Genomic DNA, 24,013 nt, shown 5'->3' with positions numbered 1-24,013 from the left:
CAGAGGGGTCGCAGCCGTCAGCCAACGACTTTGCTTCTAGACTTGTTGCAATTTGTCGGTCATTGCGGCGCGTGATCTCAGAACGTGAGCAAGCCTGGAAGAGAAACGCAACGAGTTGATTCCAGACTGGGGGAACCCCAGCTGGTGCCTGCTCAGATCTCTGTTCTTGGTGCTGGTCCCGTCACCAAATGGAGGGTTTCGTTAGAGACCACACCGTTTGGCGATCCCATAACCTTGTGAGAGTTGTCATCAGCGCAGACGATATTCTGAAAGCAGAAAGGGGATGAAAAAGGTAGCTTGCTCGAAAAGTAGTCCAGTGATCAGGGACAGAAACGATGTTGACGATCTCAGGCGCATCGGAGTATGCTGCTTCCCGCTTGGGAGACAGCCACCCAGCGAACAAGAAAGGACACGCGCTGGATCAGAGTCGCTTCGTGAAAAGGAATGAAAAGATTGGAGTGATGACATGGCTGGAAAGAAGCTCTCGAGCTGTCGCCGACCGAGTGCGTTGATCTAGAAACAAATGGTCAGTCTTGGGGCTCCGCGATGGCAGCGATCCAAACGCAGGCTGGATGGCGAAACTGCCGGGACGGCCGACGAAAAACATTGTGCGACAAGCTCAAACATCTGAACTGCCTCGTAAATTCTCACAATTCTCACGAGGCGCGCGACGTTTCGTTGTCAGAAAGTCTGGCAGAAGATGGAGGTGGATTGCCTTCGGTTGGTTGCGCAAAAGAAGAAGGCACGCGACTGGACGCGACGAGCTTGCGGGCTTGACCCACAGTGTGATACCCACACTGCACCAACATACACAGTTTTACACACTGTACCCACCACCTAGGCAAGAACGGAGAGACAGAGAAAGGGGCATGTGCATGCTCTGTTGAAATTGCACTAGGTTTTGATATTTGTACATGAAATCATGATCAAGTGATATTCTATCTTCTAAAGTCTATCCTTCTCCGCTTCGGCAGCCTCTTGCAGCCTCGCCTCGACCCTGGCAACCACCTCAGCGTCGTACAAGTCCTCCAGGTTCTTCTCGCCGTTGAGATACTCCTTCTCGTGGCGGAGAGCCTCGTCCCTCGTCATGCAGACCAGGTCGCGGAACCGGATGTTGGTCCACTTCTGCTGCTCGGAGCCCTCGCCAATGACGAGCTTCGTCTTGCCCTCAGGCCTCTTCCACCGCACGAGCACGAGCCTGTTAATAAGACCGGTGACGGCACTGCGGCCCTTCCAGAGCTCTTCGGTCAAGAAAGCGGCATCACCGAGGGAGACAGGAACGCGTATGCCCATTGACGCCTCGACGCCGTCTCGATGCTTGACGAGGCGGGTCTCGGAGCCCTGGACGAAGCCGACGATGTCGCCGTAGAGCTTGTCGCGGTTCTTCGCCGGGACGTAGTCAAGGGGGTATCCTAGCTCACTGTTAGTCATGGTCTGGAAGTAGGTTGACTGTTGCGTACCTGAGATGCTGAGAATAACGTGGTTCGCGACAATGTATCCAAAAACGGCGGGCATGGTTCCAAGAACGGGGAGGATTCGCACTCTGAAGCTGGGAAGAACGCTGAGATCGCCAACGGTGCCCTTCTTGAACTCCTCCTCGGAGAGAGGCAGCAGAGCGGCCTTGCCTTCGGCTGCCACCTCGTTGGAGTACACAACGGGAATACCACTAGTCACGCCAAGGAGCTTCAGCTTCCTGCGCGTAGCCCTCGAGAGACCGTCGTCAGTGCTGGCGCCGATGTCCGCAACGTTGATACGAGTAGGGTCACCCTTGGCACCGGCGCCCATGCTGGAAATAACAGGAATCTGGTGGTCATGGCAGTACTTGAGCAGGGCAACCTTCGTGTCGATGTTGTCGATGGCGTCCACCACGAAGTCGGGCTTCTGGCCGTCCTCGGCCCACGGCGCGAGAAGTTCGGCGGCGACGTCCTTCTCGAACTTTTGGTTCTTGAGTTCGAAGCGGGCCCACGGGGTGATGGCAATCAGGCGGCGGTAGAGACACTGGACCTTGGGGATGCCAACGTCCGCGAGGGTGGCGACGGCGTGGCGGTTGAGGGAGCTGAGGGTGACCTGGTCGAAGTCGATGAGGCGGATCTTGGAGACGCCGGAGCGGGCGAGGGCGGCGGTGCAGTGGGAGCCGACGCCGCCGACACCGACGACGACGACGAAGGCGGAGCGCAGCTTGCGGAGGCCGTCGTCCTTGAGGAAGACGCGGTTGCGGGCGAGTTGTTCCAGGATCAGTTCTTCGTCGAAGTCGCCGGCTTGGGCGCGACGGGCCAGGGCTTGGTTGCGGGCATCCTCCTTGTCAACAGGGGGAGAGGCGCCGCCGTAGGAGGTGAGCTTTTTGAAAATGAGTTAGTCGTGAGGTTCACAAATGGAGTGTGGTTGACTTTACGTTTCCAGATGAGTCGATGGGGGCGGGGATGGACTTTTTGAGGTCATGAATTCGTTCTTCTCGTTCGAACGCTTGGTAGCCGAAAATAAGACATGCTACTGTCGCGCCGGATAGCAGTGCAGTTGCTGCTAGTTGTATGTGCGGGTTTGACGCCGCTTTTGAAAAAAGTGAAGACATTTTATACTCGTATGCTCATGATGAATAAGGATAAAAAGAGACTCCTGGCGAGTTTCGCTTGAGGAGAATTATTGAGACGGTCAGAACCGAGCCGGTCTAACCTTCTATCAAACAGGTTGACCCTCTTGTAGTAGCAATTGGGTCTCAATCGTGAAAATCAAAATGTTGCACCATCATCGGCGAGCAAGGTCAAAAATGGATTTTCGGTCAATGGCCAATCAGATAGGACTAAAGTGTCCCGCGTCAGCGGGACAAGCACGGACGGCCTGCCCCCCACTGCTTCCCCCCAGATTTCAATGGCACGACCAGACAAGGGCAGCTACAAGATTTGACGTAGCAGCAAATCAATCGCAACACCAAAGTCAACCCCACGATTCCGACCTCGCGAACTCGCCCGTCCATGATTGACACCCTCATTTGAACATCACGAAGGGCCCCGCAGCAGCCGAAAATGCGCCAACGCCTCGCCCTCCGCCGGATCCTCCTCCAGAGGCTGTTCCGCCTACAACAAACCACCCGCCCCTTCACAAGCAACACCGCCCTCACCGCGCGCAGCAGCACCACCCGCCCCCAGCTGCCCTTCCTCACAATACCCGTCACCAACCGCCCGCGCGCGCGCTACTTCACCACCGAGAAGAAGCGATGGCTGCGCTGGGAAGGCAGCCTCTTCCTGCGCTACAACATCTCCATCTGGGGCGGCGCCGCCTGCGTCCTCGCCATCGTCTTCCTCCTCAACCAGGAGGCGCTCGAGAAGGAGTTCCCGACGCCGCATGAGTGGTCCATCCGCACGCGCATGTGGATCCGCGGGGCCAAGAGCGCGGCGGTCAACCCGCACCTGAGGAACGTCGACTGGGCCGAGGTCATCATCTCGTGCAGGGAGGCGCTGAACATTTTGGAGGATGTGCAACGCGACGGCAAGGGTATCAGAGAGCTTCTGGACGAGCCGCTGTCGATTGATGGGCTGGGCGCCGCTGGCAAGGATGTATCGGCCAAGAGCGAGGAGTGGCGGCGGGGATATTACGAGGTTTTGATGCTGATGGCGGAAGGCCAGGAACAGATGGACGGATGGGTAAAGGATCGAACAAGCAACAGAGTCTTCCCTCCAGAGATGGTCATCGGACCGTCAAATCCGCATCCGAAGCCGATTCCCCATGGGGTCGACAAGGCGCCCAGAGAGGAGGATTGCGAGGTCGCCTTCGAGCCGGCAGAGAATACCTACCTGCGCATCCTGACGACGAAGGGCTTCACGAACCGCCAGAAGATGGACGCCGCGCTGGCATATGCGTCATTCCTCGACTTCAAGAGCATGCCCGATGCCGCGGAGAAGATGTACCAATGGGCACTGGCCCTGGCCACCGAGACGGCCTCCGCCTCGCTGGTTGACGGACGCACATACACCATCAACGACAAGACGACACCACCCTCCGAGAACGTGCTGACCGTCCTGACGTCGATCGCCACGCACAAGGCGAGGAGCGGCGACGTCAGCGCCGCGCTACCCATCTTCATCTCCGTCCTCCGCGCCCGCCGCGCCCTCCCTACGACGCCTCTGCCGGGCCAGGAGCGCCCGCAAGAGGTCCCCACGTCTCTGTGGCAGAGAGTCTGGAACGCCGCCGCGGCGCCAAAGTACCCGCCCCCGCCCGACGACGGCTCTCGCCCGCCCTGGAGGCATTCCAAGGAGCTTTGCGAGGAGGCCAGTCTGAACCTGTACATTGGCGAGATCCTCTTCGCGACGAAGGACGCCAAGGCGAACCGCGAGGAGGGCCTAGCCTGGACGAGAGACGCTGTTGATCTTGCTGAGGAGCAGCTCCGCAAGGTCGGCACCGTTGGCGGCGACAGGGAGGCTCGCCAGACGTGCCGCGAGTGCTTGGGTGTTGGGCTGGAAAACTGGTCTGCGATGGTGGCGAAGCTTGCCAAAGAGGAGGAGGCGAAGAAGAATGCCGCGCCTACTAAGTCTACGTTCGGTTTCTGGAGCGAGGCCAAGACGGTTGATGGGAGGTGGGCTGCGGAGCAAGACGTTGTCACGGAGAGGATACGCCGCACCAGGGAGCTCCTGGTGAATGTCGAGCCACCTGCTGCTGGGCTTGCATCATTGCTTCGGGCGTAAGACTTGTGGGCACTTTGTGCTGCTGTATAATATTGTTCAACATCACACACTCAAAATGCAGAGCAATGATACCAAGAAATTTGATTCCCTATCTATGCCTTGTGACTGTGTACTGCAGCTTTAAAGAGCAGATGAGCACCGCCAACCATCCCCGGCTGAGCCCCAGAACACTCTATTGGTGGGAGTATGCAGCGCTGTTCCATGCGTCCCCTCAATAACAGCCTTCTATCTGAGAACACACTCCATCACTCCTCCCCTCCTCATGTGTAGTATTGTCCTTTAGTGCGAGGAAGTCCATGCATGTGCCCGTCCTGGCCTACGGACATGCCAGGTGCCAAGCTTTAGACCGCGATAGGAGCTGGAGCTGCACGACCTGAAATATCCTAGCGTTCAGCTCTCTGCAACAACTGCTCCTCCTCGTCGTCATCATTGTTGGTTTCGAGCTGCTTCTGAACCTGAGCCTCCATGTGAAGCTCCAGTTCTTCCAGGGCCTTGGCTTGCTCGGCAACCTCCTTGGGCACAGCGTATCCGATGCTGGGCTTCGCATACTCCGGCATCTGTTCCCACATCTTGTCGAAGCTGGATGTGGTCGCGGCCCACTCCTCGTCCGTGGGCATGGCCGGGTTGACGGGAACGATCTCAGGGTGGCGGTAGTCAGGTCCCGCCTTGGCGACTTCTTCGAGCCAGGCAAGAATCGGGACGCGGCTGGTGATGAACATCAACTCAATGTAGTAGACCTCGCCAGAAGAGAAGACAGTGCAGCCATGCTGGGTGAATGAAGCCGTGTTGGGGTTGCCACCGGGCTTCGCAACGGGCGTCATGGCGGCAGCCTCATCCGTAATGTAGGCTCGGCCGCGGCGGACGAGGAGATCCTTGAGGGGCTCGTGGGAAAGCTCGTCGGCGCTGGTGCTGCAGCCGATGACCGAAAGTGTGTTGATTCTCTTGCCGATAGCATCAAAAGTGCCAGGGTTGTCGAGGGCCTTCATGATGTGGTCAGCGCTCAGACCGATGCCGATGATGTCGAGGGAGGCAGTCGCAGCGGTGATGGCGGGAACGGCCTCGTTGAGGACGTACTGAATGTGCGCTAGCGGGTGCTCATTCTTGGGGATGGAATGGACCTTGGGGTTGTGAGCGCGGCCGTGGTGAACCATGCTTGCCATCGGAACAGCGCAGGCTGAGACGGGGCTCAGAGGCTTCTGTCCCTCGGGCCACCACCACAGCTCGCCGGCGTTGGCAAGAATGATTCCAGGAGGAGAAGCATCGGTGGCAGAGGACCGCTGCTTGAGTAGCTCCCGGACGATAGAGACCATGCTGCCCTTGTCGATTCCGCCAGATCTATTGGCGACGCGAAGAGCCACATTGCCGAGATCCTGGCAAGGCTCGCCGAAAATGACGACGACGCGGGAGGCAGTGGAGAGGTTGGAACTGGCGAAGATGGGCACGTGGGGAGAAGTAGCCGGGGTGCCCAGAGGAAGGAGCGTTTTGCTCATGCCGAGATACTCGAGGCGCTCGTGGACGACATCGCGGATGGCCTCTGTGACCAGGTTAGTAAAGCTGGCAGGAAGTGGACTGCAATGGTACTTGCCATTGAAGTGAAAACGTTGACGGTCGTTGACGCGCTCGTTCTTGGTAAGGAAGTACTTGAAGTAGAAGCTGGGGTCTCCGATCTTGTGAATCTCATCGTCGGTGTCGATGAAGTAGCTGCTGGTGTTAGCTTCAGCTCAGCGAAAGCAAAGGAAGGCGCTCACCCAAGCTTCTTGATGTCCGAGGGGAACACAGGGTCCTCGGGCAGTGCAGACCAGCGGCGACGGAACATGACGGCGAGTGGCGATGATGAGCTTGAGGTGGTCTGGTTAAGTCAGAAAGAAGTCCGGCTGACCTCGAGATTGTTGAGGTTGCCTTGTGAAGTGGGAAGAGAGGGAGAAGATCCGAGGAATGACAGATTAGAAAATATGAGAAAATATGGGAAAGAACTGGCGGAGGACTTGGTTGGTTCGTTTGGTGCCCCGAAAGTGTGACGGAAGGTGAAAGTGAAAGTATGGTTGATCGGGTTGCTTTTTGTAGAGAATGATAGAAGCAGTAGGCCGCCCTTTGTGGGTAGATATACCCAGTGGACAGGCAAACGGGAAGTCACATAACAGGCCGTTCCTTCTCCATGTCAAAGTTCAGAGACCAAACAACAAACAGCCAAATACCCGGAACAAATGGGAGTTGTGCATTTTACGTGTTTTGGTATCTGTACATATCCTTCCCAGGTTGGGGAAGCTGCGACCAAAACGCCAGTCCCTCGTCTATACGTCGCTCAAACTTGATTGAAGTCTACTTCGATTGAAGAGCTTTCCAATCATGTTTGTGTTGTACACAGGCGCTCTCGTGCCATAATCGTCGAATCGTCTCCTTCCACCGGGCCGTTTACCAACTGGCCCTCTTCACACCAGGCAGGTTGCCCTCGTAGGCCTGCATACGGAAATTGTACTGCGACTGCGTTAGCACTTTTGCCTTCGTGCCCAGAATTCGCCAGCTTTTCAACATACCCTCGTCATCTTAAAGTCACGGAAGACACCCCTTGACTTGCCTCCCAGGATGCAGCGGTTGCGGATCTGAGTCGAGCGAGTGTAGGAGTGCATCTGCGACAACTGGAGCTGCGCCTCGGCGCGCACGCGGGGCGGGAGGGTCGCGTTGCGGATGATGTGGCGGAGAGCTTGCCTGCAGCGATCACAAATGTCAGTCCTGTGGTCTGCGCAATTTCGACGGTGCTCGGTGATGCTCACCTCTCGGGCTCGTGCTCCATGAAGACCTGGCGCTTGGTGTGGTCACGAATCGTCCGGATGTTGACGAAACAGCCCAGGTCGAGCTTCTTGGCACGGAACATTGACATTTTGGCGGCGTTGGTGGAATTGGGCGGCGACGATGTCGATAGACGTGATGTTCGAGAAGTTCAGTAGAGAGCTCGCAGAATTCAAGATCCGTCACGTGGTGCCGCTGCGGGTGCTTATCTTATCAGTCACCGACAGCTCACCGAACACGGGTAGCCCAAGCAGTCTGCGGAGAAATTCAATGCTACCCAAGCGCGAAGGTATTAACCAATCATTCAAGGAACGCAATGCGAACGACGAATGGTACGCACACTTGGTCTTATAAGGCAACCGCTAGTATTGTGAAGCGATTGAGATGTGACGGAAATGATTTTGGTATTGGAATAGCCATTGACCCCCGAAACGCCAGCCGTCGTCGCAGTCTATATCTGGACGTCCAACAGAAATACAAGTACACCACCACATCGTCTCCAGAATATCCTTTTCCCCTCGACAAATTATCAGATTTGTCGTTGTACGCAGAAGAGGAGAGCGCCGCGCCATATTGCTATAATTGGTCCAAGAGCTTCTGCCGTCTCCTGTTGATCAACTCTTCTTGCACCTCCTCCAATGTTGGCAACACCCAGCCCTTGCCGTCCCCTGCGTCGCCCGGCAGTGGCTCCCAATCTTCTGGCGCTTGCTGCTTTCCTGACTTTGCCATGTGTTCGAATGCTTCCTCCTCCTTGGCAGCTTCGTACGCGAGCAAGTCCTTGTCCTCCTCGTCTGGCGCGTAGCCATAGTACGCCGCATCGACCTGTTTCCGCAGGTCATCCCTCGTCTCCAGCGGTCTCTCGTCGCTCGCTTTCGCCTTTGCTGCTTCGAATAGCTCCTTGACTCCCGGGAGGTCTCGCGCGCGTCCAAAATAGCGGTAGCCTTTGCCGCCGCCGGGTATCTCACGTCCTTGCTCGTCGTAAATCTTGCCGCCTCCGCGCATGTAATTCGGTCCTCCCAGATTTCGTATTTGCACCTCCCACATGTACTTCTCCCGCATGAGCTTGTTGATCTCGTCATTGAGGTCGCGGATCTGGTAGTCGCTAAGAGCCGGGTCTTGGATCTTGGAGACCTTGCGCGAGATCTCCTTGAGCACCTGACCACGCCATTTTTCGCAGGAGGGTATCGAGTCGACTTCGGTGATTACTCTTGGCCGCCTTGTTCTGCCAATGTCGATGATTCCGAGGTCTGCAGCCTGTGCCTCTCTGAAGCGAAAGAGCATAGACTGCGCCTTCTCCGAATTTCGCGCCTGCAAATCACGTTAGCGCTCTAATGTTGCGTAAGAATATTGTGATAACTTACCATTTCGACAGCTTTGGGGCCGGAGAGGCGTCGTGCTTCCTGGAATGAGAATCGGGTTGGCGCTGGAGGTGAAAGTCGCGAAGGAGCAGTTGATGCAACTTTCCAATGAAGGTAATGCGCCAACCTCTCCACGAAGCACAGGCCACCCTGCACCCAATCAGCCAACGGCTTTGGTACTTTGGTGGGGCTAAGCTGCCCGCGCTGCTGTATCCGTACCGAACAGTGTGACGTTCAAGCTAAATAGTACATCTGGACATTTCTGGAGCTATCAACAGCTCGCGCGACTTCAGACCAACCCCACGATGCGCCTTCCGACGCTGCTTCTCGCAGCCTCATCTCTGGTAGGCGCGGTGTTCGTCGACGAAGTCGGCGACATCGACTATCACCATGAACTTATCGGCGTGCCTCAGGTCGAGACGACCTTCTTCCACAAGCCCAGGAAGGACGACAAGGCTTCTCTCCTGTACTCCCTGAGCGACGTTGGCGTTATCGGAGCCGTCAACCCGAGCAATGGCGCCGTTGTATGGCGTCAGTTCCTCACTGGAAACATCACGAACGGCGGTGGACATCTGCGAGCCGCCGAGGGCGAGGACTGGGTGGTCTCTGCGTATGGCAACACCGTGCAGGCTTGGAACGCCATGTCGGGCAGAAGCGTGTGGTGGACCGATTTCACGGGCGACATAAGAGATTTGGAGGTTATGGAGCTGACGGAGAACGGGCGCAAAGACGTGCTGGCGCTTTTTGAGGAGGAGGATGGATCTTCAACACTGAGACGGCTCAATGGAAAGGATGGAAGCGTCGTCTTTGAGTTCCACGACACGAGCAAGACCGTTCCCCTACAGGTGTCGAACAACATCGAAAAGATCTTCGTGGTCAGCCTTTATGGTTCTGCCAACTCGTACGGTGTTCGTGTTTCAGTCCATGACACGGTCGACGGCCGGCGCGTTGACGACATCAGCCTTGGCTCGAAGGGGGACGTCCAGACCAAGGAGGATCTTCTGCTTGTTGGTGCCAACTCGGCCTCTCCCATCATTGCCTGGACCGACGCTGCGCACTCGAAGCTTAAAGTCAACGTCCTTGGTACCAAGACCAAGCAGGAGTTTCCTCTGCCTGCTGACACGCTCGAGGTGGCCATCCATGCCCCTCATCACCTCCAGTCTGAGCCGCATTTCCTGGTCCACAGCAGGACGAAGGCTGGCAACAAGGGCGAGGTTTACCATGTCAACATCAAGAACAACGCCATCACCAGGGACCACGAACTTCCTCTGTTGCCAGGCCTTGGCGCGTTCTCCACCAGCTCCGAGGGCGCCAACGTCTGGTTCACGCGCATTACCGAGGAGGAGGTTATTCTGACATCTTCCAGCTCTCATGCCGTCTTGGGCCGTTGGCCATACAAGGCCGGCACTGAAAGCGTCTCTGCTATTCACGCCGTTTCGGAAGTTATCAAGAAGGCTGGTGACAACTTCGCCGTCCGATGCGCCGCCGTCACCGCTTCAGATGATTGGCTGCTTGTTCGTAACGGCGAACAGGCTTGGAGCCGCCCTGAAGGTCTGACTGGTGGTGTCGCCGCCGCCTTTGCTGAGATTCCCGAGAGCGAGGATCTGGCCAAAACCCTCGAGGCCGAGGCTCACAGCAGCATTCTGTCCGCCTACATTCACCGTGTCACCCGCCACATCGACGACCTTGCCTACCTCCCTGACTACCTCGCCTCAATCCCTCAACGTCTTGTCAGCAGCATCACCGGGGCCGAAGTCTCCAAGACTGAAGGCCTCTCTCGCGATGCCTTCGGTTTCAACAAGTTGGTTGTTTTGGCTACCCGTCGCGGCAAGCTCTTCGGCCTTGACGTTGGCAAGCATGGCAAGGTCATCTGGAAGCTTGACGCTTTCAAGATCCCCCGCGGGTCTTCCTGGGACGTAAAGGGCATCTTTGTCGAGGATGCCAAGTCCCACGTCACTGTTCGCGGCTTCCACGGTGAATACGTCGTCGCCAAAACCGATACCGGTAAGATGGTTGATGTCATGCCCGAGGGTTCCTGGGCGCAAACCCAGGCTGCCGCTATTGTGGACAGCCCATCTGGCCCGTGGCTTGCCCCGGTTGGTATCGGCGGTGCCATCGGCGATATTCCTGCTGCTTGGGCTCCTAAGCAGACTGTTGTCGTCCGTGGAACAAACGGCGAGCTCAAAGGACTTACGTACATCAACGAGGACGGCACTGCCAAGGAGCAAGTCGCCTGGGAGTTTACACCACCGGCCGGGTATGAGATCGTCAACATTGCTACTCGACCTGTCCATGACCCTATTGCGTCTATTGGCAGGGTTCTCGGTGATAGAAAGGTCAGATACAAGTACTTGAACCCGAACACCATCGTGGTCTCTACGGTCAACGCCGCCAAGTCGACTCTCAGAGTGTCTCTGCTCGACTCGGTTTCCGGAGAGGTCCTCCACTCTACTTCTTACGAAGGTGTTGACACCGACAAGAACGTCGAGTGCACCCTCTCTGAGAACTGGTTTGTGTGCACTTTCTTCGGCGAGTACGCCCTGAAGGACGACGCCGGACAGCCACAATCTGGCCAGTCCCTCAAGGGCTACCAGATCGTCGTCTCGGACTTGTACGAAAGTGACTACGCCAACGACCGCGGCCCGCTCGGCGATGCTGCTAACTTCTCCTCCACCGACCCCGTGGAGACTCCCACTGGTGCACCCCTCCCTTCCGTTATCAGCCAGGCTTGGATTTTGTCTGCCCCCTTGGCTGCTCTGGCCGTCACTCAGACCCGACAGGGCATCACCAGCCGCCATGTCCTTGGCTACCTGCCACAGTCTCACGCCATCGTGGGCTTGCCTCGCCAGCTTCTGGAGCCGCGTCGCCCTGTCGGACGTGACCCTACCCCCGCCGAGATGGAGGCCGAGGGCTTGGTCAGATACCACCCGGCCTTGGAGATCGACCCCAGACAGGTCATCACCCACCAGCGCGATGTCATTGGCATCCAGAAGATCATCACTTCTCCCACGATTGTCGAGAGCACCAGTCTGATCTTCTCCTTCGGTGTTGATGTATTCGGCACCCGCGCCACTCCTAGCTTTGCCTTTGACATCCTCGGAAAGGGCTTCAACAAGATTAGCCTAATTTCGACCGTGCTTGCCCTCACCGTCGGTGTTGCTGTGTTGGGCCCCATTGTGAGTAAACCCAAGCCTAGGCACGCATGATTTTGACTAACAGTTTGCAGGTCCGCAAGAAGCAGACGAACCTGAGATGGGCATAAATAGTGTATGATATGATATGACATAATAAAGTCTTACGATTTTGAGCCACCGGCCAGCCCCTTGTTCGCCTGGTCGCCTTTTGCAGTGTCGCGATAGTCGTGGTATTCCGGCCACTGCCCTTGCCGTGTGCTCATTCTAGCGTCATTGAAGTCTCCCCTTTCCTTTGCATGACTTCAAAGTCTGTCATATCGCCACTTTACCTCAATGACTTGAGTCTGTGGTGGATTAGTCGCCTGTGAGAAAATGTCAAGTTGTTGGGTAGGTACATGGCGCTCGCGGGTCCGGACATGCCCCGGGGTAGTAGCCTTGACCCTCGTTGCATCCGTACATTCACATGTAATGATTTCGAGATAGAAGCCTCTTTTCGAGCTTCATCCTGTGAGTCCAAGGTGGCGATGGCTTGTGTGCCTGTAGCTTACCCTCGTCAACCTCTCATCTCGAAGACCATCACGCTCGCCGCCACGATGCTACACCCCCACCATTCGGCGTATTCGTCGCAGGAGGCTCTCATCCACTTACGCTGACATGAACTTTCTTCGGGCTTGTCTATGGGGGCGAGGTTTGAGTCTATACACTGGGGTGTGTGCCATGCCCGTTCATGCATGAATGTTCCTCGCGGCGATTTTCGCCATGCGCACGGAGATATCACCCAAGCTTCCTGCCATAGATCACTGACTTAAAGCGAAGATAGTGTGGAGTTCGGATGTTTCTTCTTGAAAACGGGCCGGAGAGTGAGAGTTCCCTTGTAAAGTTTAGGCCCGCGTCATTGGTAGATAAGGTAAGAGGGCTCAAGGGCAAACTGAAGCTGTCAGAACCACAAGTCTGGGCTGGCAACCATTTCGCAACCGAGAAGAACGACGTTAATCGTGCCATGGTATGTTTTGTTGGAAAGCGTCTACAGGATAGCCCGTGTTCCATCTCAATTTCCCCAACAGATATCAATACCCTATTATGGATTGAAGTTCTCGAAGAACTCACCACCGTGAAGTCCTGTTAGGTATGTTCTCGCGATCAAGGGTCGGATCTTGGGCGTCAGGCTGTAGAAAATGTTGAAGGGGATGTAAAGAGGCCTATTATGTGGAAAAGATCTTCGAGCGAGTAAACTGATCAGCGTAGCAAGCGCTGCTGTAAGTGAAGTTATTCACAGTCGCGGGCAATGGTACTTACAATGCACGTCTAATTGGCTATCCAACAGTGGACGCTTGAGTAAACAACGGTATTATGATCTCCAGCTTGAGACCTTCTCTGTCACTGTGTACAACAACTAAGAGTGATATCAATCACTCACTTCCCCCATCTCGCGTTCGTGGAACTTCCAGGGACATCTCGTGCTTCCCATGAGTCTCCTGGAAACCCCACTAAGTCCGCCATCGGGGATCACCGGGAGGGCTCAAGATCCTAGTCTCTCATGGACGTGTAGGCCACCCGTTCTGTAGATGAACTAAGCTTAAATAGATCTCCGCTTACCGGGACTGGACGGAAGAGCACACTGGCTCCGCTCATCCTTCATCCCATCTCGCTGACCACATCGTCGTGGTCGCCCGAGACTGACCGACGTAGCATGCATGTCGAAACCTTGTCTCCATGGCCCAATCTTTTCGGGGACACCACCGGCCCCGCCAGAATTCTTCAACGGGTTTCGGCGAAGGCAGACGATGATACCATGATCCTGGACTGTAGCACTCTTGGGTCCTATCCCCCGTCTTCTACTCGTACTACCCTCAGCCTTCAAATTATCTTACCTTCGAAGATCTTCCCGACGCCTAGAATGTCTTCCATGCCTTATTCGAGCGTCATTCAAGAACCTCTGTGGTTACCGACGGGATCTACATGAAAGGCAACTTTGTCGCACATCGTGGCCCCAATTGAAGGCATACACCTTCTTTCTTGCCGCGATACCCGCACTTTTACTGTCAGGCAACTGGAATTTGATGTTGTGCCTTACCGATATGGCATTTACACGCGAGCCAAGCCAATGTTGGGTCACGATAGCATCATACGACACCAAGATGCATACTTAGGCCGGTTGCCTTCTCATCCTGCATGAAGGCTTTCGATTTTCCACTTGAAGTCCTGGCGAAGATAACTTGAGGATGATGGATTTAGGGGGGCTCTCTCTCAACACAAAGACCTTGCAGCCATTTACATTGCGGCAACCAGGGACTAGAAATGCAGTATAGCGGGCGTTGCTTCATGTTGGGCCTCAATATGTATGAAAGAGCCACTCTGCCGTCATCGTTGGTCTAATCAACTACACCCAACTGCTGGCACTCAACTGTGCGGCACAATGAAAGTGGAAACTTTCTACCAGAAGTATCGACCAACGCTTTCCCAACTACATTGGTCTTGCAGTTGACAGCGAGGTTGGGAACTGGCGGGGTAAATCAGCCTAACACGGTTAATTAGCGGTGAAGAAATCAACCTTACCAGGCGGCCGTTTGCACATTGAGCAAGCGTCCCCGCCAACCCGCGATGAGCTACTCTAGGACCATTGAGTTTGGAAAAGTAGGGTCATGTGCTCAAATATCAATGCTACGGCCCGTGCCTTGGCCCCCAAGGCATTGATCTGGGTTCACCGCTCTCACACAGCTATTGTAGTGACAAGGTCCCTAGTCGTTTGTGCAAGGATAGGGGTCCTGCTCGTTACGACTCTGGGCTCACCGACACTCACCGCAAAACTCATACACCGACGAACTAAGGGACAGCAAAGTGAAGAGATTTCCAGTAGGCAGCTAAAACATCTGCACTGCTGCCTTGTTTGAAAGACATTGGAAGAAGCACATCGTATCCCGAAGTGCTTCCTTCCGCAATCCTCCGACGTCAGACGGCTTCAGCTCCGTAGCTACGCTTCCTTCCGGGAACTGGGTGTCCGAGGATCTTTTGTGAATCCTGTCATCCACAGAAAGCCGCGATCGGAAGAGAGCTGCAACGAGCTGAGATGCGCGTGCGACGAAGGCATCTGGTTCACAGCGTCCCAGGTTAAGCGTCTGGTGTCTGACGAGAGCCACCTTCATCAATAGAGTTTGTAAGACATCCGGTTTCTCTGTGTCTAGCAATGCTCGCACAGGCCATGGTTCATGCCGTATCACAGCATCATTGTGCGGAATGCCGAGGTGATCCGCTGGAGAATGTTGTGCACGATTCTATATGAGACGTCGCGCAGGACCATGATCGTTCGATGTTCCGCTGGTGCCGTGATACAGATTTCATCTACCAGTTGTCAGCTGCACTTCAATCCCTGGGACATGTCGAGAAATCTCCATAAAGAGTAGGAAGGAAGAAGCCTCGACCTCAATTCTTTCTAGGGTGAGGGTTGCCTTGTTGTTGATCGCAGCTAAAGGCGTTTCTTGTCGCAATCGAGGCACTGAGTCTCACGACAGATCCTTCTCGAACTCCTGAGGATCCAGCTTCAACATGCTGCTGCCTGAAACGTCCCCGCTTCTAGCAGGGAACATCCCACTCACCGAGAACTGAAGGAAAACGACGATACCTACAACAAGGCATCCACTGTCTGACGAAGTGAGAGCGTTGCCTCTCCTTCTGTTGGATGTCGATGTCTGTCTACGAGAGAGGCGGACGTTGCCTTTGGAGACGATCGTAGGCTCACAAGCTCAGAGCGATGGTGACGATGATCCAGCGGTCCGTGTTGCGGAGCCATGTTGACGAGGACAGAAATCGTGTGTCCATGCAGCCTTAGAAAGTCGCCAGGGTCACCAGGGCCCGACCCGTCCGTACCCTTGCGAATGCCACCTCATGGATGAATCAGTGCTTTGGACAATTCTTATTCGTTTGTTTCACAAGACTAGTAAGCCTGCATCAAACTCTCAAACTGGGCTCCGTCCGCCTCATTATCCCATCTTCTGCAGTAGTGAGCCCGCTTGATAGGTTAGCAGCAGCCCCATCGCCAAAGTTTCATTCGCTGCGAGAGCTGGCTAAGAAAAGGGGGGCCTCAATTTCGATATAGAATGGATCCAATAACCAAGTTCGCTGTCAGCATAACAGCTTAGTGAGAAACGCGCGCAATGAACATCATGTCGCCGGTATTCGCTGAAAGGCCATAGGATTACAGCCCTTTCTCAAATCTACTGCCCTCGTGACCCGCTCAACTGGAATAAATCTTCGTGTAATTAGTTGCCACGATGCAAGGCAACTTCAAGGCGAGTTCAGCTGCAATACGTGGCAGAGATGCATAGTCTTGCCAGTAGTATTGGCGCCCAACATTATCGAGATGACGTTTTCAGGCTGCTTCAGGAGGAGGCTATGCGGACTGGAGGGTGGGATGGCATTCAGTATGCAATAAGAGAATTGGTTGAATAAAGCCGAGTCGGGCACTGATGACGATAACGAAGGTTCGGAGAGGAGGTTGAAACATACTGTTGTAAGCCACTTTTCATGCGGAGATAATGGTCATCTGGCCTCGTAGATCAACCGGTGTGTTGCGCGTCGAACTGAGGAAACGTGTACGACCTCGGTGAGTATGGTATGGTGACACCCGGTGAAGAACTTGGCAACCCTATTCGTGAGGTCCCTAGGCATTGGCTGACGAGATTCATACCAAAGTGCAGAGCCTGTGTAGCAGGATATATATTCATCCAACACGCGACATGTCGGATGTGCTAAAAAGTGCTGCATGTACAGTAAAGGTATGTCCTCCGGGGCGACGACTGTGACGGGCTTATCTGCAGGCTCCGGCGCCCGGTTATCCGATCAGTGTAAGGGGCGCCGGCGGCGTCGGCCGGGAAATGCGGGTACACGTCCATCCCGGTGTTCGCAGGTAACACGGCATATACTCAACGAATAAATGTGACACAAACACAATATGTAAGGCACACATCTTCTTAAATGGAAAAAGGGAGTTGGCAAAGTGCAATCACGCGCTGAAATCGCGTTGAAACCGTCCTTCGCAGGACTAGCTTTGTTTTCTCTTCTGCAGGCAGCCTACTGTCACGGCTGAATCTCGAACTTCGAATGTCTGACATATTTCTCTCGATATCAGGTCCTGTGCCGCGAGGACGAGAGCTCCGGTTTGTTGACCATGTGCTGCCGCATGCAGGGCGGAGCCACAGTTGACTCCAATACGAGTACGCAGACCGTACGAAAATGGACAGGTGTGATATAAAAAAAGAAAGCGCACAGTATCATCGCCGTCCACACCAACCCCTGTTCACATTTGCTCTAATTTGCAACACCACGAATTCCTTTCCCATAGCTGAATCCTTTGATGTTCTGGATTACGCCAGGCAACGAGGCGGAGCTTTAAATAAAGGGGGCGACGGATCTAAAATGCTGAGAAGCAAATTTGTTGGTAGTGAACCGCAGCGTTTGAAGCATGACTTTGAATCTGCGGTGGCCAATTGAAACGTTGCAAACGCGTAAACTTGGTTGGCTGGGGCCTGGGATGCCGACAAAATGCCATGTGCCGCGCGCTAACGGGCCATCGCCAGCCTAACAGCTCCTCAAAGACGAGCTGAATAGAATTGTTTGCTAGGCATCCATCGCCTGCCTTCTAGGCAGGTTGGCTGGTATCAAATATACGACACTGGTGTTATCAGGGGACCCCGCAAGACGACGAGGCTGCCAGGGATGGAATGCAATGGATACTATTCACTGGGTTTCGTTGATCAAGACAAATCGAGGCAGCTGATGGAACTCGACCCGAATTCCAGACGTCTTGGCCCCCCTTAGTGAATGGTGACATGAGATGCAAGGAGATTGACGTCGGTGTGGTTTTCACGCCGCAATTGCTAATATCCTTGCACTTGCAATTGATCGGGTAGCCGCTGTGCCTAGCACAAGGCTGATCTTGTTGGACCCGAAAGGGATAATATTGGCTTCTGACGCCCGCAAATACTTTGTAAATTCCGGTGTCAATGGTATTTTTGGATACGGCTTCGTTCCTGATGGGCTGGCGATAGCGAACCCAAACATTCGGAGCCAAACAATGCATACCGGCGCTGGCCAGACTGCTGGCTTTGTTCCAGGGCAATGTGCTTGATCGTCACCCCCTGACAGAGCTTGATCTTCCTTGCGTCCCAACCGCATTTGGACATACGAGCATCGGATGTAAATTACAAGTCGTGCTTGCTGGATGCCTGGCCAGTCCATCTAATTGCCTGGCTGCCTTCTGGGCGAGTTTACGCATTCGGCTCCAGCAATAGATCTCCTGACAAAGCTCGGGTGCTTTGTAGGCAGCATTCGTTTCGGTGTGGCTTCGAGACCGGGTTTCGGTATCGTTCAAGAAAGGGGGTCGGTTATCACTTCGAAACAGGTGATTAAGGCAGTCGTTCGGTATGGATTATTACGAAAGCGATCGGCCTGCTGGACGAGGAGGCAAGACAAGGCAATATTCATCTGCGCATGGGGTTCGAGAACGGACGAGAGTGTGAAGATTCGATCATGATATCTGCTCATGACAAGGTGACAGTCAGAAACAGGTGACGTTTGGGAATACTCAGTCGGACGTCGGTAGGAGATTTCGAGATCACCTGGACTTCCCCAGACTTCGCTCGGATTGGCTTGATGTCGCAGAAAAAATCGGGCGATTTGTGGCGGGCAGAAATTCTGACTATTTGGAGGTCAAGGCAGCAAGGAGGGTTCGAGGGCACCCCAACAGAGCAGAAGCAGTCCAGAACAGGAGACGTCAAATGACACTTTTCGTGGTATGATAATGAATTATCAATTGATCCAGCTTGAGCGTGGGGTGACGCGCTCTGGCAAGCGCGCGTCATGGCAAGAAATTCATGACGGATAACGGAATGAACCTAGCCTAGCCGTCAAGTCGGCCTCGGTTTGCTCATACGGAGGTAGACCCACTTTGTGTGAAAGGTTGCCTCATCCGCGGCTCGCTGTGGAACCTGGGCATGACTTTACGTCATTTTTTTGAACATCAGATATCTAATTCCTACAATGATTGAAAATCAAGGATAACACGAAGACTCACGAGTTTGTTATAATTCTTGTCTACTGAAGAAAAAATCAAGTTGAAGAAAGCATTAGTTTTACCAGCCAGAATTTGCGGGATACGGGCGACGTTACATGGAAGGATTCTTGATTACTTGCATGCAGAACCGCGGCTAGCCATTTCAGATCTAACGAAGTGGGCCTCCATCTGAACATCACTCTTCCGGGACATCAACAATCTAAACCCGAATCCAAATATCACAAAAACATCTTACAATCAATATGAGCAGATATTGAGTAGAGTTAACTACAATTAGTTTAGAAACATAAGTAGAAAGACATACCGAGTGAGGAGAATAATTCATTCGACCAGAACATCAAAATAGTTCTAATATCTGAGCAGATGCGGAACGCCCGAAGGAGATAACAGAACGGTGAACATGGAGGTGAGGGCAACCGCAAAGTTGATAAAGATGATTACAGTAGAAACGATTAGAAATTAGCATGTATATATAGGGATGATACACGGGAACAAAGCCTATCGTGTATAAGGCAGCACTCTGCTAGAATAACCATGGAAGGTTTATCAAAATACGAAGTCTGTAGAAAGGTCAAAGATTGTGAAAGTCAACCAACCTGAAATGTACCATTATAATCGAGACACGACGTAAGTTGACACTACACATTAATGAAATTGCAAGTAACATATTCCACATACTCTGGCGGCGAGGTCACGCAGCCAGATCCATTTGGCCGGCATTCACTTATAATATAGTACTTTTTGTATAGAAACAATGAACAACCAGTTGGAACTACGATATTGAGACTATTAGTCCATGATTTAATTTTTCGAACATTGGGAGCTTGACAGTCGTTCATTGGCGCACCCTGTTGTGTCTCGAACCGACCAACGATGATTCATGAACGCCACGCTTCAAATTCATATGTCGTGTGTAAGAGCAGGATTGGATAGCACCTCGCGTTTGAAGCCTCAAGGGTCGAGACACACTACACCAAATGCTTTTCATCGGCACATGGATTAGACACAAAATTCGGTGCTTAGAGTAGGCAGAATTTGCCGCGTCTCAAGCTTTGAAGTTGCCTGGTCGACAGCGTCAGGCTTCCAGAGCGAGCCAAAGGTCAATGGAGACTCATCTTTGCCTTGATACCTAGCGCTCAAAAGCGGCTGACACTTGTCAGCCTACTTTGAGTCAGCCTTCGATGAGATAGCCTCAGGAAAACCTCTAGCCTCAGGAAAACCTCTAGCCTCAGGAAAACCTCTAGCCTCAGGAAAACCTCTAGTCTCAGGGAATCTGAGTATCTGCAAGGTTCTCTACATGAGGCCTATTAATGGCGGGTTAAATCTAGGTGACAGCTTTCAACTTCTCGGTCTGACTGTGTTCAAAAGAAGTGACCGACCCAATGAGAAATAATACCGAGTGACGCCTTGTGATGGTTCTTTCCAATGAGACGCCTCGTGAGGCTTAAAAGTGGCGATGTTCACGAAATAATTCACCATCTGGCGAGATGATTCCAAGATGATTCACGATTAGCTCATTAGATGGGGCACGCCACTCACCAGATGGATCCCTTAGTACTTTCATGTAAGATTCTGCTTTGATATTCAGGCAAATAAGGCATTCATGCGCAATGATAGGCAACAGCCATTTGCCTCCAGCCTCACTACCCGAATATTTCCAAATCCGTCGAGCATGAATCTCAAGTAACAGCAAATCTGAAAGCTCAACGAAGATTTCGGTGAAGGCATCAGCGGGATGTATGCAGCCGGGACGATCATTCACCAATGGGCTGGAGAATCGTGGTCATTCCAGGGAAGACAAATTTCCATGACGCTAATAACTGCTGCTTTAGGATACAGCTTTGTGATAGCGTGACCTCCCGCCGCCTACCGATTGGAGTCGAGGACTTCTTCGATGGCAGCCTGCAAACAGCATCCACCAGTAGACTCTTGGACAGTTGAGGCAGAGGCCAACCACCAACTTTCCAGATCCTGGTCACGAGGCAAAAATTTCGATGCGAATGAAAGCTGATAAACCCATGTCAGCGTGGGCTTGTATGGCACACGCCTTGTCTCGGCGGGTTGCCTTCAGCAAGTTCCATCGTGAATTCGTGTGCACATCCCTCCGTGGCTGAAAACCATGATGAAGGGCCCGCCTAGTGAGTCAGGCTTCCGAGCCCGGCCTTCCACTCAAGCCCCGGAATTGAGATATCCTGAGCGGAGCGAGCATGTAATCTTGCCACATTGCTGCGTCTGTGATAATCATCAGCCCGGTTGAGTCGGAGTTGCGGTCGAGGACGATGGATTGGTTCGTCTCAATACGAACTGGAACCACTTGGCTTGACCGTCTCGGCACAATGCTGCTGCGGACTGTACCCAACGTGGTCACATCTCCATTTGCCTTCATCTAGATGCTTCTTCGAATAAAATATTGCCTACTACAGCTATTCAGCCCGGAAGAAAAGATTTCAGCTGCAATAATCTTCTTCGTGTTCCAGTCCAGCCGCATGTCGGCGAAGCCGATTGACTGATCGCTGTGGCTGTGTACTAGGCATGTATGTAGAAGCTGTGGCGACCGCCACCTGCCAAGTTCGGCACTGGGAAGCCCTCTTTGGGATGGCAAAACCTTTTGGTCCTGCTGTCTGCAAATTCAAGAAGGGAAAACTCCATCGTCCTCAAGATTGAAAGATCTCAATGCAGTGTACTTCTTCGCCAGTGGAGAAGAACAGACCGCGAGCAGTGTTCAGCGCAGCTGCGCCAGGGCTCCAAATTGAGCTAGCGATGTCCCAGGGCCACTTGAACCCCGGATCTTCTGTGCAAAAACTTCCTGGAAAGGAGCACCGTCAGGGTCGAACTGCTTGTTGATGTTCTTGAGACCAAGACAGTCGATCTGTTGTTCCTGGGACCACATGATGGGTGACACCGAAATCTGCATCACTGATGCCTCGTCGAATTGTGAAGAGGAAAGATCATGAGGAAATGAATAAGCCTGAGAGCCAGGAATCATACTGGAATGGAGGGAAATCAGTGGTGATGTGAATTTTGGACGGGAAAAGGGACCGGATATACGCGGTCTTAAGCAGGACGGTCGCTGGGTTTGTATGCCGCGCATGATCGAGGCATGTAAGACACGGATGGATGGATGATTTTGTAATTTTCATCATCTGACCGAGCAAATGCAACCCTCTCGCGCTTTTGGAATGTGCACTTTCGCTGGAAACATCGAACGTTTACAAATACGCAGCGCAGACAGAACGCAATCGTCATCGACTATTCGAGGAAATCATTTCGACCCAACCACCCGATGACAGATGATGCATACGCATGTCCAGTGGAAAAATGCCAGGCTGGCGGGACACTTAAGCCAATATTAGGTGCTGCGAAGGCTCAAGATGGCTGGCTCTCAGCCGTCCAGATGGCCCGGGCGGCCCCGCGACCCGCCTGTAGATTTTTGCCAGCACAACGCTCCCAAACACAGATGGCATGGATTTCTGATCTATCGGAATACAAAATGCAGAGTTGGGTCTGTGTGCAGTGAGCCAACTTGTTCAAGAGGCTGGCAGGAGGCGGGCAGCGCTAGACTTATAGTTTTTCCCAGGGCTTGTTGAGAAGGCGAGGAAGGAGTGAGGAGGAATGATGGGCTTTCGAGAGACCCTGAAAAGAGCCGCATGGTAGGGGCGCGAACCAGGAGAAGTGGTGGAAAGAAGGCAACCGCGCATCCATGCCTAAGTACCTTAGTGGTTCGCCATCCATCGCCGCCCTGCGTCGACAAAGAGGAGTAAGCTTCCTAGCCAACCCTCGTAGCCTGCCTCTGTTTTCACTCTGCCTGGAGGGCGAACGATCCGCAAACTCTTTCCATGAATTAAGTGCGGAAACTGGCTACACTTATAGACCAGCGTTGATGTCCTTGAAGACATTTTTGACCTCGTCTCAATTAACTTAAGGGAAAATCATTTGCCCGACGCTTTGGCACAAATCCCGCTTTAATCGATCTTGCAAGCGTCACGCACACGTCGCGCGCGAGGAACCAAATATGTCCGACAACAAGACGTTATCCAGCCAAAGGGCGGATACCCCGAGAACGGATATCGACAAATTAATCATTGGCTCGAGACGCCAGAAAACGGACCAAAAACGAAGATGTCCTGCTTGTTTGAAGCTGTTACCTCCCTCGATCAGGGAGGAAGAAGTGAAAAGACACGTCGAGGAAAATCACAGCGACGAGACGGACAAACCAGGTTTAATAAAGAAAATATTATCACAGTACGTCACTCGTCAACAGAGCCGCATGTTCAAGAACTAATCCACGCACCTGCAGACTTAAAGACCGACGCGAACCCCTGACACAAGCCACAACCTCCCAACCCACCGGTACCAATCCCGCACCCGATCTATCCCAATCGGTGTCCAAGACGGCCGTTGCTTCCGATGTCGAACCTCCTGTACCCGAGTCAAGCGGGGATGGAGATAATCGAGGAAGGTTGAAGAGTCCTGCCTCGAATCGAAGCCTAAAAAGGGATCACGACGAATCATCTCTGCCCCCCAAGCGTAGTCGAGCTCGTGCACCAATACCAACGGCCAACACCCGTACGTCTGATAATGACTTTCGGAGAGATCCCGGGCAGAAGGCTGGAAAGCTATGGTCTCCTGAAGAAGAGCCTTTGAAACGAAAAGACACTACCGAGTCACCTCGACCACCTACGACTAGGTCCTTCGAACCTCGCAGTCCTGAGGTTGACCAAACAGAAGTCTTGATAAAGCAGCCGGAAACGCGGCCGATATCCCAGGAACAATTAGTTGCTGAAGTCAAGGGTATATATGCTGGGCTTGTCATGGTTGAAAGCAAATGCATCGAGGTTGATAATGCTCAAAGTTCAACAACGGAATCAAGTCCGAAGCTCAACAATGAGCAATGGCAAGCCCTTATCGCTCTACATCGGACCTTGTTACACGAGCATCATGACTTCTTTCTGGCATCTCAGCATCCGTCTGCCAGCCCTGCATTGAGGC

The 24,013-nt window shown here is 53.5% G+C and overlaps 9 protein-coding genes across 9 annotated transcripts; 3 read left to right on the top strand and 6 right to left on the bottom strand.

Annotated features, from left to right (window-relative positions):
- Positions 1-945: 945 nt before the first annotated feature.
- On the bottom strand, positions 946-2,569 carry CGGC5_v010603 (tRNA threonylcarbamoyladenosine dehydratase; the record flags this gene model as incomplete). Its single annotated transcript, XM_032022784.1, has 3 exons — positions 946-1,412; positions 1,461-2,337; positions 2,393-2,569. The coding sequence occupies 3 exons, from the start codon at positions 2,567-2,569 to the stop codon at positions 946-948; spliced, it is 1,521 nt and encodes a 506-aa protein (XP_031880439.1).
- A 451-nt stretch (positions 2,570-3,020) lies between these two features.
- On the top strand, positions 3,021-4,676 carry CGGC5_v010602 (uncharacterized protein; the record flags this gene model as incomplete). Its single annotated transcript, XM_032022785.1, has 1 exon — positions 3,021-4,676. The coding sequence occupies one exon, from the start codon at positions 3,021-3,023 to the stop codon at positions 4,674-4,676; it is 1,656 nt and encodes a 551-aa protein (XP_031880436.1).
- Positions 4,677-5,059: 383 nt separating this feature from the next.
- On the bottom strand, positions 5,060-6,492 carry CGGC5_v010601 (uncharacterized protein; the record flags this gene model as incomplete). Its single annotated transcript, XM_066152388.1, has 2 exons — positions 5,060-6,377; positions 6,425-6,492. The coding sequence occupies 2 exons, from the start codon at positions 6,490-6,492 to the stop codon at positions 5,060-5,062; spliced, it is 1,386 nt and encodes a 461-aa protein (XP_066008097.1).
- Positions 6,493-7,088: 596 nt separating this feature from the next.
- Positions 7,089-7,554, bottom strand: CGGC5_v010600 (mitochondrial 37S ribosomal protein uS14m; the record flags this gene model as incomplete). Its single annotated transcript, XM_032022787.1, has 3 exons — positions 7,089-7,151; positions 7,211-7,382; positions 7,448-7,554. The coding sequence occupies 3 exons, from the start codon at positions 7,552-7,554 to the stop codon at positions 7,089-7,091; spliced, it is 342 nt and encodes a 113-aa protein (XP_031880443.1).
- Positions 7,555-8,039: 485 nt separating this feature from the next.
- ISY1 (Pre-mRNA-splicing factor ISY1) lies at positions 8,040-8,827 on the bottom strand (the record flags this gene model as incomplete). The annotated part of the gene is made up of 2 exons (XM_032022788.1): positions 8,040-8,771; positions 8,825-8,827. 2 exons carry the CDS (start codon positions 8,825-8,827, stop codon positions 8,040-8,042), a joined length of 735 nt encoding a protein of 244 aa, XP_031880333.1.
- Positions 8,828-9,126: 299 nt separating this feature from the next.
- emc1 (ER membrane protein complex subunit 1) lies at positions 9,127-12,083 on the top strand (the record flags this gene model as incomplete). Its single annotated transcript, XM_032022790.1, has 2 exons — positions 9,127-11,997; positions 12,048-12,083. 2 exons carry the CDS (start codon positions 9,127-9,129, stop codon positions 12,081-12,083), a joined length of 2,907 nt encoding a protein of 968 aa, XP_031880421.1.
- Positions 12,084-12,979: 896 nt separating this feature from the next.
- CGGC5_v010597 (uncharacterized protein) lies at positions 12,980-13,409 on the bottom strand (the record flags this gene model as incomplete). The annotated part of the gene is made up of 5 exons (XM_066152387.1): positions 12,980-13,002; positions 13,063-13,187; positions 13,252-13,260; positions 13,300-13,324; positions 13,373-13,409. The coding sequence occupies 5 exons, from the start codon at positions 13,407-13,409 to the stop codon at positions 12,980-12,982; spliced, it is 219 nt and encodes a 72-aa protein (XP_066008147.1).
- Positions 13,410-15,169: 1,760 nt separating this feature from the next.
- Positions 15,170-15,742, bottom strand: CGGC5_v010596 (uncharacterized protein; the record flags this gene model as incomplete). The annotated part of the gene is made up of 3 exons (XM_032022791.1): positions 15,170-15,294; positions 15,579-15,645; positions 15,692-15,742. The coding sequence occupies 3 exons, from the start codon at positions 15,740-15,742 to the stop codon at positions 15,170-15,172; spliced, it is 243 nt and encodes an 80-aa protein (XP_031880419.1).
- Positions 15,743-23,036: 7,294 nt separating this feature from the next.
- CGGC5_v010595 (uncharacterized protein) lies at positions 23,037-24,010 on the top strand (the record flags this gene model as incomplete). Its single annotated transcript, XM_066152386.1, has 3 exons — positions 23,037-23,266; positions 23,322-23,815; positions 23,877-24,010. The coding sequence occupies 3 exons, from the start codon at positions 23,037-23,039 to the stop codon at positions 24,008-24,010; spliced, it is 858 nt and encodes a 285-aa protein (XP_066008146.1).
- Positions 24,011-24,013: the final 3 nt, after the last annotated feature.

Source organism: Colletotrichum fructicola, assembly GCF_000319635.2.
Source record: "Colletotrichum fructicola Nara gc5 chromosome Unknown KSG_Nara_v1_contig06, whole genome shotgun sequence".
Classification (NCBI taxonomy): domain Eukaryota; kingdom Fungi; phylum Ascomycota; class Sordariomycetes; order Glomerellales; family Glomerellaceae; genus Colletotrichum; species Colletotrichum fructicola.
Note: the sequence above shows the minus strand (reverse complement) of the source record. Positions and strands in the feature narration are given on the sequence as shown.